General features: G+C 47.3%; 2 protein-coding genes across 2 annotated transcripts; both read right to left on the reverse strand.

Annotated features, from left to right (window-relative positions):
- LOC8079170 (heavy metal-associated isoprenylated plant protein 6) lies at window positions 2,819-6,041 on the reverse strand. Its single transcript, XM_002463119.2, has 3 exons — window positions 5,857-6,041; window positions 4,602-4,683; window positions 2,819-4,014 (listed from the first exon to the last, which is right to left on the reverse strand). The coding sequence occupies exons 1-3, from the start codon at window positions 5,866-5,868 to the stop codon at window positions 3,131-3,133; spliced, it is 978 nt and encodes a 325-aa protein (XP_002463164.1). The 5' UTR covers window positions 5,869-6,041; the 3' UTR covers window positions 2,819-3,130.
- Window positions 6,765-9,489, reverse strand: LOC110432792. Its single transcript, XM_021453621.1, has 3 exons — window positions 8,704-9,489; window positions 7,052-7,909; window positions 6,765-6,872 (listed from the first exon to the last, which is right to left on the reverse strand). Exons 1-3 carry the CDS (start codon window positions 9,178-9,180, stop codon window positions 6,765-6,767), a joined length of 1,443 nt encoding a protein of 480 aa, XP_021309296.1. The 5' UTR covers window positions 9,181-9,489.

Raw genomic sequence — 15,521 nt, forward strand, 5'->3', positions numbered from 1 at the left:
CGGCCGCCCCAGCTACCAGCGTCGTAGCAACAGACCCCCAGACTCTGCGTTCTTCTCTCTCTCCAGTGTCCAGCCAGTGCAGCAAGCCGGCGGCGACGAACGATGCGAGGGTGAGGCAGAGCTCTAGCTTCTTACCGGGCTTTTTTCAGTGCAGTTAGCCCAATAAAGGCCCAAATTTGGTCCCCAAGAGGCCAAGAGCTCAATCTCCCTGGTCCCGCCTGGTGCCGCACGACCGCAATTCACGTGCTGCTGCCGAGTATCGACGCTGCCCATTCACCTGCTCGGCACAGCGTCGCCCGCGCCCGGTGCCCATCCGCATCCGCCCCCGCCCCGGCCCCCCTCCCCGGCGCGGCAGCAAGCCAGCAGCCATCCGGCATTCCGGCCGCCCAGTGCCCAGCGCGGCGGCACGCGGCAGCCATCCGCCCGCGGCCAGTGGCCCGCCCAGCGCGATAGCGCCTAGCGCGGCGCCCGTCGGTCGTCGATTCGCAGTCGCAGGACTACTTGGTGCTTGCTGCGCTTGTCCATTATTGATTGCGTTGCCAACACAATGTCTTTTTGGTTTATTTTCTCGTTGAAATTCGCCCCACCAATAATTTTTTTCTGGCTCCGTCATTGGAACAGATAGTGGCAGAGCCAGAGACGTAGTAGGGGCAATGCCCCCTATATACCATAACTTTTTTGTTAGTGGTATAATTCTAGAATTTTTATTTATATTAAGAGGGATATAGTATGGCGTACATGTCTAGCTAGCCATTTGAGAGCTACCTGCCAATTACACATACAAAAATGCCCAGTGCTACAAGGACTATCCGGATCCTAGTTGCCCATGTAGTGGCAATAAACCAAAAATTAAAAAAATAACACCAAAAATTGGAAAGCCATGGCACGACGATGAGTCCACTCCATCCAAAAGGTCTAACTAAACGACTACTAAACCTCTGCTGCAGAACAAGAGTTGGTAATCCATATTGTTCTCGCAATTGAACATCCTTAAAAATAAACGTAATTTAATTAAAAAAATACGCAGCAACATGAGACCAACAAAATGAACAAGAAAAAACAAATTTGCTTCCGTGTTTTTATCCCCTCAATTCCAAAATGTAATACTCCCTCCGTTCTAAATTATAAATCGCTTTTGTCTTTTTTGGTAAATCCAATTTACTATGCATCTAGATAAATATGTCTAGATACAAAGCAAAATGGATGAAATAAAAAAAGTCAAAGCGACTTATAATTCATAGACAATGTCTATGTTCAAGCAATGTCCTCAGATTATTTTTGGTTTTTGCAATCTATAAAATTTTTTTGTCTTTGTATTTTGATTTTTTATTTCTTTGTATTTGTAATCGTTTTTTGTATTATGTTTATTTGTCCTTGTTTTTCATTGTCCCAATTCATGGTGGATGTAGGTGTTGCATAATCCGAGTGATATTAATGTTTGTTTCACACCGAATTTAGCTTGTTTTGATTTTCGAGTGATTTGGCCTTTAGGATTACTCGTGTGACCAATGGTCCTCAATCACTCATATTTTCATTTTCATTCCGATTGTTTGATTTGTTCTCTCAAATTGCTTGAGTGACCAGTGATGTTAGATTACTCGAATTCCAAATAGACAGATCTGCATAGAATCTCCATGCGACAACATTTGTTCAATGTAGGTCAGGTGGTGTCGCGCAGAGATTTTCTTTTTCCCTAAAAAAAAACATGTTCTGGAGCTACATCCGGCCTTCGCTTTCGCTGTGGCTACTCCATTCCTCTGCCCCTGCAATGGGTTGTGGACTTGTGGTGGTGCAGATCAATCCTTCACTTCATGATGTCTTCACTGCCATGCCCCAGACACTGTAGCACGATGCACACACAAACACCAGAAAAGAGTGCAGCATCAGTTCAACAGCGCAAAAGCCCCTTTCCTCCTGAGCTCAATATAGCAAGCTTAGCTGCTCATCCATCTGGCTAGATACTGCTGCTATACCAAATACCATGGGCCGTCCCCCATCATTGCCAGGAATAAAAAGGCGAGACATGGCCAGTGCAAAATCTGAAGCTGCTTCGTCTTCGGCTTTCCATGGACGCGCAGCAGCACCAGCTTTTTACACTCCTCCAACCCAAAGGAAGGAGAAGACGGAAGTTCCCACGAAGCCGCCTGCCCGCCTCGCCCCATTTCCAAGCCTGTCTGTCTCCGACGCTTTCCGCCGGCGCCAGCCAGCCAGCCAGCCTGGGAGTTCCGCTAATCATCCCCATTCCATTCCATACTGCATCACGGATGGATGGAACGAGATGAAATCAGTGACTGAATGACAGAGCACGCACGCCTGAGTTCATTCTCTTCACTGATTGATTGGCCGGTCCCTGGTCGATTGGACGGACGTGATCCACCGACCACCGGACAGAGAAATCTCACCGAACCAATACGCACCGCGCGGTGTGTGGCTCCTGCAAGAACTCTTCGGGAATCTCGCTTCGCTGTGAGCCTGTGACCGAAAAGCTTCCGGTTTCTCAGCTCAGAGTTCGTCGCTGTGGCACGAGCCGTCACTCGTCACTTCGGCAGTTCATTCAGCACGTACCGGTGCTGTGTTGCCGGCCGGCCGGACGGACGCATCCGTGGGCTGTGGGCATTGGCAGCGCTGTGTTCCCGCTTCAAAAATCAGGTGCTCCAGCGGAGAACCAAGGGGCCAGCTTGGACGCTTGAGCAATTGTGCAAGTATACTTTTTATTCAGAAGAACTGAAGAAAGATCCTTTAGCCCACTTTCAGCATCGCATGATCGATCATGCCACGTTCCAGTTTGACTTTTGAAGAGCACTCAAGGTGTTCATGCTTTCATCTAAAATATAATACTAAGTACTGTATTCTCATTATACTTCATCACAGACACAACTAGACACCATATAAGCGTCGCACGCAGCTCCATCACTGTTCACATGCACAACTCAACTCCCTAAATAAATTAACAAAATCCACAGGCATAAACAAGAACAAGGGGACACACGGAAAAGAAAAAAAAGAAGAGTTTTTTTTTCTCTCGCCCCGGCAAGGCAGCACGGCGGCACTGACCATGGTAGTGTGTGTGACCACACACTGATTGCTTCTGTCTCTCCATCCGTCCACGGGCTGACGACGGGCATCGCCATCACATGACGCTGCACCCGGCATTGGGGTCCTCGCAGTAGTGCTGCTGCTGCTGCTGGGGGTAGTACGGCTGCCGGGCGCCGCCGCCGCCGCCGTAGTACCACCCCTGGCTGTCGTACACGGGGACGCCGTAGTAGCCGCCGGGCGCGGCCGGCTTGCCGCACCGGCAGTAGCCGTTGTACCCGCCGCAGCCGCAGCCGTAGCCGTAGCCGTACCCGCCAGCGCCAGCGCTGTAGTCGTAGCCTGGGTTGTAGCCGTAGCCGGAGACGGACCCGGCGGGCGCGGGCCAGATGGACGGCACGGCCACGCCCTGCGCGGCGCCCGGCGCCATCATCGGCGGCGGCGCGATCGGCTCGCCGCGCGGCGGCTCGGACCCGGCCTTGGCCGCCATCATCTTCTCCAGCAGCGGGCCGAGGTCGGCCTTGGTCATGCCGGGCGGCATCACCATCGCCTTGCCGGGCTTCGCGTCCGACGCCGGCGCGGGAGCACCGCCATCGAGGTCGAACTTCACCTTCTTCGCCTCCGCCTTCCCGTCCTTGCCCCCCTCCTTCTTCTCGGCCTTGTCTGGCTTCGCCTCCTGCTTGTCGCCCTTGCCTCCTTCCTTCTTCTCGGCCTTCTCATCCTTCTTCTCCGCCTTGGCGCCGCCTTCCTTGGCCTTGCCGGCGTCCTTCTCGCCCGCCGGTTTGGCGGCGTCCTTGGCCTTATCCCCGCCGCCGTCTTTGGCCTTGCCGGCGTCCTTCCCCTTGCCCTTGACGTCCATCTCCTTGATGACCCGGCCGGCCTTGCAGCAGAGCTTGTTGCCGACCATGTCGGCGTCGAACGGCCCGGAGATCGTCACGGTATTGCTCTTCTCATCAAACGAGATCGTCTTGATGTTCATCTTGTCTGCGCAACACAAATCAGTCAGAATCAGCCATGCTCATGGCCATTGCTCAAAAAAAAAAACATGCTCATGCCCATGTATAAGTTATTAATTATTATTAGGACGTGTTTAGTTCCTCGTTGAATGCAAAATACAAACTCCTTTGCAACGATGAAATATAAAATATCAATATTTATGGTTATATTTAGTTTAATCCAAAATATAGAATTTATTGCTCTCATTTTAGCCTTTTGAGACTTTTTTTTGGTTTTTTTTGTCTTCAAAATCTAAAATAGAGAATGACAATTATTTTATCAAAAAATTTGTATGATGTTTAGTTCTATTAATCAAAATAATAGATGAAAATCCATAATTTTTTTAGATGAAAAGATAACTAAACATTCCCTTAATATAATTAATAAAATAACACAAAAAAACACAGTTGTAAACAGTAGCTGACAGGTGAGCCCAACAACTGGCGAGGTGAACGCTCATGCAGCCATGTGACGGCAGCGGGTCCAAATGTCAGTGTGTGACAACTGACAGCCCCGGTGAACCGCAGAGGCGTCTCTGCATTCGCGAAGAATGGTGATGAGAGCGGTAGTAGTACCTTGGATCTTGCAGAGGACTTTTCTGATCTTCCTGTAGCATCTCTCGCATTCAAGGTCAACCTTGAGGACGATCGTGGAGATCTGCAGCAGACAGATCGAAGGATTCAATGACGGTAAATAAATGCAGTGCTATTATTGGAAGCAGATCCGACTGTGTACAACAATACTCCGATTCATCAATTGTCAAGTTTTTAGTCAGGGATTACACAGCAGTACTCCCGAATACAATGAAAATGATGAGAAGATTTCACACATGGTATTACTAAAAAAATTACGTACACAGTGCATTCCCAGCGAACTAGTGGAAGAAATGGTAAGAAAAAAACATGTCTAGAATCTAGATGCACATGAACTGGACCCCGCCCCCCCCCCCCCCCCCCCCAAAAAAAAAAAACAAGGCATGGAAAAAGACTGTGACTCATGAATCCTCCTATGTTTGAAAAGCGAGCGATTGCGATACAAATGCGAAAACGACAGTAGCGGAAGTTGAAAAAAAATTGTAGCTTTGTTGAAAAGCCTGTGTGGAAAACTGAAAACCAGACAAATGGACAAACCAGACGTGAGCCTTCATCGTCTTGGCATGGAAGCGGTTGGGACAAAGGCAATTGGATTCTGCTGGTCAGAGTCACCCAGGGCCAGGGGAACATTTGCTTGCTCTGTACTTCAGTCGCCATACCATAGTACCACATACCCTCTGGGCTCTGGTTGAGTGCGTCACACTTTAAGGCTACTATATACTATATTTTTGTTTAGACCAAAAATGGCGTGCATCAATTCATCGAACTCCAATAAGCTTTTCAAGCGTCCCTATCAAACATAACTCTGGTTTGTTTGTCCTGAATCTCTCAACATATGTTCTCTCGTATATCAGCAAAAAGAATGGCCATTTCTTTGTCTACTGGACTCTGTCCCTGAACTCCTAACCGAAAACCCCAAAAAAGAAAACTGCAAGCAGGTGAAAGGGAAAAAAAAGAGTCGAGAGAAATACAGCACACTCAGAGATCGACCGACGCCATTGAACTGAACCACGAGGGTCGCACAATTGCAGTTCCTCTTCCTCCCCAGTAACAACCACCAACAAGACACGAACGTTTCTACCGAGAACAACCCGAGAGCGCAGCGCCAGCGCAGCACAGGCAAAGAGAGATCGGCGCCAAGGCTCATCGCGCAGAGGAACCCCGCCGTCCCCGGGAAGCAGCACCGAGCTGGAACGACGAACAAGTAGAGAAGCATCATCGGCGCTCGTGTGCTTACCTTGTCCGCCATGGGAGTGGCGCTCTCGAATGAGTCGCCGCCGATCCGTCACCGTCCTGGTGCCGCGCCGCCGGCTCCGAGCTCCGGGATGGCTTGGCGGCTGCCGCAGGAGTGTGCGTGTGCGTGCGCGTGGGGAAGGAGAGCGAAGGCTGTAGACGGAAGAAGGGATGACAGAGGGGGCGGTGGGTGCGGCGCTTTAAAACCGGAGGAGGAAGCCTGAGCACGCTCGCGTCGCGCAGGCACGCAGCCGCGGTGCGTCGGTCCTGAGCACCAACCCCGGGCCACCGACGCATGGGCCCCCGGTCCGCGCGCCTCTTTGACCCCCTATTCGCTGTGCCGGCGTGCCGCACCGCATGTGGCGAGGCGTTGCGTTGCGTTGCCATGGCAATGCCAGTCGGTGGGGCTCGGCGCCTTCCTCTCACGCTCTGCGTTGGGGGACTGGGACGTTGGGCACGCAGACACGACTACCGACCACGACGCTGGGTCCTCCAGGAGGAAATCGCGTCGGGGTACAACTAGCGCCATCCATCCGCAGACCAAACAAGGAAAACATTTTCTAAAAATGAAATGGCACGACACGCACATTTCACCAAACATTATGGTAAAGGGTTAAAGGCTAGTGAGTTGCATACAGTTGAGAGGTGGCAGAGTAAGTAAGTAAGTAATAAATAAATAGAGACAGGAAAACGAAAGCTGTTTCCGCAAAGAAACAAAACGAAAAAAAAAAAGGAAAACGAAAGCTGGACGGAAAAAATCTCGTCGCAGCAGCGTGTATCGCTTGGGCAGGCCAGGCCAGGCAATGCTAGCTATCATCAGTGATGTCATGCTATCCTAGGACACCTCACTTGGCGGCGCCTCTTCATGGGGAAAATTTTGGAGTTTGGAGTCGTGATGGTGAGGTTTCAATTTCAATTCAGGCTTTCAGCGGTGGACGCTAGCGACCGCCGCACAGTCGGGGGCCGGCCGGGCGCGGTCCCGTCCCGTGCAGCCGTGCGTGGCGCTCCGCGCGGGCGCGCCTGGTGCCGCCAGAATGGCGTTACTAGAAGGGGGAAAAAGGCAAAGGAAAACGAGTTCTCTGTGTGTTCGGCCAACTCAACACTACTGTCTACTGCTAACTTTTGTGTTCAACGGACCTGTTTCTTTTTGAGGAAATAATAAAAAAAAGGATATTTGAGTCTTGTGTGTGACAGCTTACCAGACAATCATTCGGAGGCGGGGGTTTTTGCTTCGTAGCCTTGTTATTATCAGACGGAACCAGCAACTCATTGGGAAAGTCAGGAACATCTGGAGAAACACCTTGCAAACGAACAGGAATACCATTGTATGAAAAAGCAAGCCAACGCTGACGCCAATCGACTTCCATTGGGCTGAACAGTTCGAGCCAATCCATTCCGAGAATGATGTCATAATGGTCCATAGACAAGATACTAAAATCGTGCTGAAAATGATAATTGTTCATAGTCCAAACTGTCTCAGGTAGGAGACTAGCACACTGCATTGTTTCTCCATTCAACACCGTGACGCTAAAGGGCTTGCACTGCACTGGGAGAACAGAAAGCCGAGTAACCAAGTCTTGACTTATGAAAGAAGTAGAGCAGCCTGAATCAAGAAGTATCAGAATAGGGAGCTGATGAATCTGTCCTATAAACTGCAGAGCCTTGACGCTGGTCACAAAACTTGCTGCATCAGCAGACAAACAATGACATAACTGTTCCTCATCTTCTTCTGTTGCCGGACTATCTACAGTATCTTCAGTCGAGAAAAGAGCATAAAGTTCTTCCAGCACATGGAGATTGCCTTGGGTCACACACTTGTGGTCTTGGATCCACTTCTCTCCGCAATAATCATGTAGCTCGCGAGCATGGCGATATGCCTTGAGGTCAGCAACACGACGATCCAGAGGTTTGGGGGCCAGACCTGACTTATTAGAGGAGACTACTTGTGCCTTATCTACTCCTAGTGGAGAAGATAGAGGGTAGGCGCCCTTTGGAGCCCATCGTGGCGCCAAGGGAGCATCAATACACCTCCAATCATGCTTCTTTGATGCATCGTCCTGTAACAAGCCAAGAGTGGAGTAGATAAATGCAAGATCAGTGGAAGATCTATGTACAGGCCAAAGTGGGCTATGCCCCCCTCTTGGTGACTGCATTTTCTTAATGATATCTATGCTTAGTCATTAGAAAGTAATAAAGATTTACACAATATAGATAACTTAAGTACTGTTGGCCCCTCCTCAAATCCTCTTCAAGCTCTGCCGCTGTGCAGGATCTATTTTCATTGGGCTGAATAGTATTTTGCACAAAACGAGGGAGCTAGGATGCTGAACAAGAATAATTGCGATGTAGCCCATCAGTGAAATGTGTGATGTAATGCTGGGAGATTGTGGTGGGATCATAGGAAGTTTATTGGTCGACAAGCTCCTATAGAAGCGATCATAATCCTAACACATACGAAGTTTGTTGAATGTGATAAAGCTAGCAAAGGAGGAATCCATGCTCGTCAGTCGTCACCATCAAAGCGTGTATGCAGAGCACTATAGAATTGAGACCATTGCATGGTTTCGAGCCTAGGTGTAGCGGATTGGATCCAACACTCATCAGGTCCTGTGAATTGCATGCGGGAACACTAAATCCAGATAGAGGGATCAACAAAGTACATCTCAAAGTAGTCTCCACGCATGTAATCCACAAATGAAGATCAGTTCCATCGAAGGATGGAAAATGTAGTTTGCTTGGGGAGCTTGCTGGTAGGGTTGTGGGGTAAATCGGATGGGCGATTGCACAACAAAACTAGATCATATGCAGTACCATGTAACTTAATAGGATTTTGTAGAGGAATCAGCCATACCCATGACTGGAGAAAGAGTGGGGGTGGTGACAACTCCTGCTCATTCTCCCGGTGGTCGTTGGCGACGGGGTGCCCGTTGGGGCGAGCAGCCATGTAGCGAGCAGGTGGGGGCGCGACGTGCTGCTCTGATTTGATGGGAGTCTCGAGGATGAGCGCTGGCTTGATGGTGGCTTGAATCATGGAACGATTCCAATACTTGTCGGACTTGCAAATGTGCAGATGTGGGTCATCGACGACACCCTCGCAGGTGGCTTTCTCGATGACGAAGAAGCGTGCGTCATGGCGCAACTCTGAGTTGAGGATGCGACGCTCGATGGTGGTGTCCGACTCATCGAAGCGCTTCTCTATAGACAAATTTGCCTCCTGGATGCGGCACTCAAGCAGATCCCGCTGATATGCGAGTTGCTTCTGGATTGTGGATTGCTTGGTTGTGAGCTTTTGGATTTCTGCCAGAAGAAGTTGCATATCGGGGTTCATGGCACCCAATCGCCTAGAGAATCAAGTATATTGGAAGTGTGGTGGTGGAGATGGAGGTGGTGGCGGAGGTGGATCCAGATCGCGACGCTCTCCAATTCGATCACGGAACCGGGGAATCACAGGTTCTCAAGCGAATTGCAGCAGCTCGTCGGGGCCTCGCTGAGATGCAAAAGAGGAGAAGTGAAATCGAGGAATAATCTGTGGATCCAAGTACCCGGTTTTATGAGAAGGAATCGTAGGTAGGCGGAATTGGGGAAAGAAGCAAGGAAGAAGAAATAGGACGCAAGGTAGACGACAACATAGGGAGTTTATTTGTATTCTATTTTGGTAACTTGTTTGTTACCCTCTCGCTCCTGCTTTTTAATATATCGGTGTGGTTTTGGTGTGACCGCACAGGCACACCTGTGTCTAAGCCTACGGTCACACCCACTCGGGTCCGGTCATCACTATGTTTGGGCGCCTGACTCGATTGCTTCTCTTCGGCGCTTGTTCTAAACCGTGTTCGTCTTTAGGTTCAAGTGATGGATCACTAGTGTAGTTAATAGGCGCGAAGCCACGTTGGCTTTCCTCGTGCAAATGCATCATGGTAAAATAAAAGTTTGCTAATAGTTGTCTTAAATTTTCCATGCATTTGTTTTGAAATTGTACACATTCCTCTATATTTGCTAGAGTGTGCTCCAGAGTTGGTTTTGAGCTGCCTTTGCCTTAACAAGCCTACTCTTTGTACGGCCATTGGTTCAGTCTCGTGCCCTCCTGGTGGCGAGACGATGCGGTGCCATGGCAGTGCCAGTCGGTGGGGTTCGGCTCCTTCCCCTCGTGCACACGACTACCGATCATGAGACAGGAGGAAATCACATCGGGGATACTAGCGCCGTCCATCTGAGGAGCAAAGCATTTTTGAAATGAAATGGCACTATGACACGACACACTTTTCACCAAACAAAATGGTAACGGCTAATGACTTGCATACAATCGAGAGCTGGCAGAAAATACCGACTGATAAACTCAAACGAACTATAAGTAAGTAAGTGGGAGTAGTAATAATGAATGAATAAATAAAGACAGGAAAAGCAAAGCTGGACGGAAAAATCTCGTTGCAGCGTGTATCGTTTGGGCAGGCCAGACAATGCTTTGCGATAGCACCTAGCAGCAGTGATGTCATGCCAGGCCAGTTGACAGTTGCCACCCTCAGTTGTCAGTGTGTGGCGCGCGCAGGCGCCCGTGGGTTGGGATGGATGGATCATGGATGCCGCCAGAATGGCGTTACAAGAATAAAAATAAAATATATATCTAGGTCTATGTCTCTATGTATATCTCTATCTATATTTATTTCTAAATTTATATTTAATAATATAGAATTTTAGTTCTTTTTTTGTTTATCTATTTTATTTATTCGTCTCTCTCTAACTATCGGATAATTAAAGTATTTTTCATCTGGACTTATCGCTTTGTTGAAAAGGCATAACTAAAAATATTGTTCCCTGAAATAGTACGGTTTACAAGACATGCGAACATACGATCTAATCAGATAGAATTTAAGTCTCGTTTCAAAACATAAGGAAAAGTAAATGTTATAATTGAACTCATGAATCTTTGTTTTATGTACGGAAACATGAGATAGAATTTAGATACAGTACGCTGGAAGATAAAATATAAACAAAAAGGAAAACACAATAGGCTAGAAGAAAAAGAAATTGTTAACAACAGGAAATAGAGACGAGAAGCATGTATGGTAGAGTTGTGATAGATTGTACTATGTGTTTTGCAAGAGAATAAGAAATAAAGAAGAAAAAGGAAATCAAATGCTTTCTTTTTTTTCCTTGTTGGGTTCCGTACTTGAGGCCTCCGGAAAGGGCTGCCCCCCCCCCCGGGGGCGGGGGGGCTTTTTGGACTCCTGGTCAAGTGGTGAGGTCACTGCCGGGCTACTCTTTTTGTGTTGTTATTTCCTTTTTATTTTTTATTTCTAGATTAAGTAACTCTATTTATTTTTCGCAAAAAAGGTAACTCCATTTATAAAAATTAAATTATAAATACAAAAACTTTGACCCTATTTAATATTTTTTATGACTAAGTTGTCGGTGTTAATTAGGAATAAATTATTATTGTGATATAAATTAGTTGATGGCCTAACTAATCAAAATCATAAACTAAAATTTTGAGCCCTTGCATCTCATCTAATCTAACCAAAATAAATGTTTCTCTAAGTTGTCCGCACATACCCATGCAAGTTTTTAAGCTATCCTGCATATATCAATGCAACTTTCAACAAGAGGTGAAATGTGGAAACCAAGACACGACGACAACTACCTTAATATGATATTAAAAATTACATATTTTTATGATCCTTAAAGAAGTTATAGAACTGGTATCTAACTCAACACAGATAGTATGAATTGCGAGTAAATATTTTGTGCCCTACTGAAAGAAAAAACCTATCAGGGTTGTATTCTAATTCAATACAGAATTCATATGACATTATTATACTGTTATCAATATTAATTCATATTATGATACCATGGTCATCATAAAATAAAGTATAGCTTTTGAATTTTATAAAAAAATAAAAAAGAACAGATATAGCATTGTGATCCTTATTTCCATTGACGAGCCAATTCATTTGTGATTGCTGCAGCAAGAAATCACAACATCAAAAGTAGCATGTATATAAATTAAGTTGTACTGGCCGCCGTAGTTGTGCTTGGTGGTGAAGCGAATGTTTTAGGTAGTTTTTTTTCCTCCCAATGCGCCATACTTGCTAGTATATGGCCTTGTTTAGTTCCGAAAAGTGAAAACTTTTCGATACTGTAGCACTTTCGTTTGTTTGTGATAAATATTATTCAATTATGGACTAATTAGGATCAAAAGATTCGTCTCGTGATTTCCAGCTAAACTATGTAATTAGTTTTTATTTTCATCTATATTTAATGTTTCATACATATTCCACAAGATTCGATGTGACGGAGAATCTTGAAAACTTTTTGCTTTTCAGGGTGAACTAAACAAGGCCAACTAATAAAAGTTCTCTAACATTGTGTGTGTTCGGCCAACTCAACACTAACAGTACCTTTTGTGTTCTACGGACCAGTTTCATTTGGAGGAAAAAAAGAGCATTTTTTGAGTCCTGACGTCCTATGCGTGACAGCTGACCAAAATCATTCATCAGAGGCGGCAGTTTTTGCTTCCTAGCCTACTTTTTGTACGGGCGTTGGTTCAGTCTCGCGCCCTGTTGTGCTGGTGCTGTTTTTGTTGTTTATGCGCCTGTTGGTGGCAGGGTGAAATGGGGGTTAAGGCCTTGTTTAGTTCTCAAAAATTTTGCAAAATTTTTCAGATTCCCCATCACATCGAATTTTTAGACGTATGCATGAAGTATTAAATATAGATGAAAATAAAAACTAATTGCACAGTTTGGTCGGAATTGACGAGACGAATTTTTGAGCCTAGTTAGTCTATAGTTGGACAATATTTGTCCAATACAAACGAAAGTGCTACTATTTCTATTTTGCAAAATTTTTGGAAGTAAACAACACCTAAGAGAAACGTGACTGCATTACGGGATTAGGCGAACAACTGCACAATAATAAACTACTCCTACTAATCCTCCTTTTTGCGCTGTGTTGCTGCCTTTTAATCATATAGGCACGCTGGGCGTATCAATCTCGAACAGGGGGGAAAGGGGACGGCCGTTTGCGTCCGGACTTCGCCATTCGTCGTATTGATCCGCCCCGGAATTTTGTATTTGTAAAATGCGCTGGAACCTTCCCCGCGTCCTGCAATGCAAGCGGCACAGCCCTTTTCAGAACAAAGGCTTGCAGCTTCCTCCCTGTATGTAGGCTGTGTTGTCTACGCTCCGTGGCCCGTGCTGTTCCTCCCTCCCCTCCTTCACATGGCAGGCAGTATGGCACGAAGAATCTCAGAGCGAGCGGCCGCCGACCCTGTTCCGGACGCGGAATGCGTTCACGCTGTAGTAAGGACTAAGGACGCCGCGGCGGCTGGCTGGACTGTGGTGAGGCTGGCCTGCGAGGAAACCGCCAAAAACACGAGTGAATTGACGCCAGGTCGCCGAGCTGTTGGGCGTTGAAAAACCTGCGTCGGGGCGGGGCGGGCACGCGCGCGCATGTGTGTGTGCGCGCGCGCGATGCCGCCGCCACGCCAGCACGCCCACCCACCGGCACCGAGGGGTCGCGAGCGCAGATGGATGCGTCGTGCACGTATAACCGCGCCCACCTACACGATGCCCTCCTCCCCCTTGCAGCGTCTCCGTTTTTCTGATCTTCTCCCTCCCTCCCTCCCTCACGCTTGCGATTGCCAGTTGCGAGCCGGTGTCGGTGTCGTCGGTGCCTCGCTCACGCGAGGACTGGACAGTGCGTCAGCGCGTGTGAACGTTCGTTCCGGTGGCACGTCCATTTCCGCTGCAGGCCGCGAGAGCCAGCATTGTTCGCTGAAAGAGAAAAATACTATTAAATAACTGGTAGTTTCGATAGATAAGTTTAAGCGAAGAGGCTCGATTGCCCCATCCAATCCATCGAGAGTACGCAACCATTTCTCGGGCGTCTTGCGTTTACGTAGCCTGTGAGGCCGTGACCATCTTCGGTTTAAGTAAGTACGTGTGTGTTTTTCAATGCCTCCGTGACGTGACCAAGTTCGTAGCAAAATGACTCGTGCGCGCTGATTATCAAAAACAAGAGCTGAGCTTTCGCGTCACGATCACCCGATATGTACGTCTCACTGTTCTATGCGCTATGTAGGAGTACTAGTATAACGTTTCTATTGGATTGGGTAGTACAGTAGTATATGCTAATAGCGCCAACAGGCGTAATTCTGCTCGATAATTGGTGGCCCGCCTAATTAAACAAGGTGGATAATTCCGAATTCCGGTTGGGTACACCCACCTCCATTATACGTATGCCCCAGCATTTTTCTCATAAAATGGGAGAATGATCAGGGGAGCTAGCTGTGTGGAGAGTGAGCACGTAGTACTGAGTACTGTTCGCCTGTGAAACAACGGACAAAGATTGATGATTAATGACGCCACAAAGGGCCGCGAAAAGCGTCAGGAAAAGGAATCGAGGAAGATGAGACCTCGCTTTCAGAGGACCAGAGACGACGCCATTAACGGGATACGGCGTCACCCACAGACATTTTACCTGATCCACTACGCGAACGCTGCCGTACCGCGTCCTGGAGCCGTGGACTGCAGAGCAGGTGCCGGACTGGCGATGATGCACCGCCCGGCCAGATCGCCGCCGGCTTTAGAGGGAGCAGCTAGAGTAACGCCGGTTCGTACTGCATTGCATTTTGCATTGGTTGATGTCGATGCATGCACCGTGACCGTGAGTTTCATCGACCGAGACGGCGAGGAGGAGGAAGCAAGATCCCGGAATATGGTGCACGAAGCTTTAACCAGCGACCGGAGAAGGGACAGACAACGAAGCCGAGGCTCTTTGGATTAACTAATGAGCTACTCCCTCCGTCTCAAAATAAGTGTCGTTTTCGTTTCTCGAGAAATAACTTTAACTAAATATATAGTAAAAAATATTAATATTTATAATACATGATTAATATCATTGGAAAGATCTTTAAGTCTAGTTTTTTAACAAATTTATTTAGAGATATAAATATTGAACATATTTTCTACAAATCGAGTCAAACTTGTAGCACAAAAACCTAAAACGACACTCTTTTTGAGACGGAGGGAGTAGACGTCAAGGAAACACTGTAAACTATCCAACTCGCACTGATCCTGGAGTACGCCACAGTACTTTGGAGCTGGCTGAACTGCTACGGAGTACTATACTACTAAGGCCTTGTTTAGATGTACCAAAAACCTAAAACTTTACAAGATTTATCATCGCATCGAATTTTACGGCATATGCATGGAACATTAAATCACGAGACGAATCTTTTAAGTCTAGTTGCTCTATAATTAGATAATATTTGTCAAATAAAAAAACAAAAGTGATACAATGTCAAAATCTAAAAAAAATAGATCTAAACAATGCCTAATACTGTTCTTCCATAGCTTGGAAGTGTCATTGGAGCGGTGGTCCACACCCTCATTGGCCATAGCAGAAGAATCTCTTGAACTGCATGTGTACAGCGTATTGCTTGCTAGGAGTACGCATCATTGGATCGAGGCGAAGCCGCAGGATCCCCGGGGAAAATAGTACCGGAAGCTTTGGTTGCACGGGACGGGACACCCTACAAAGCCGAGGTTTGTTGGGATAAAGAAATGGACTGCCACGGACACTTCAAGAACACACACTCGAATTGACCTTCGCATTGATTGATTCCCTGCTGGTGGATGCAGCCAGCCACGGGTGTCCATGATGCTCCAAGCTCCA

Source organism: Sorghum bicolor, chromosome 2 (assembly GCF_000003195.3).
Source record: "Sorghum bicolor cultivar BTx623 chromosome 2, Sorghum_bicolor_NCBIv3, whole genome shotgun sequence".
Classification (NCBI taxonomy): Eukaryota; Viridiplantae; Streptophyta; class Magnoliopsida; order Poales; family Poaceae; genus Sorghum; species Sorghum bicolor.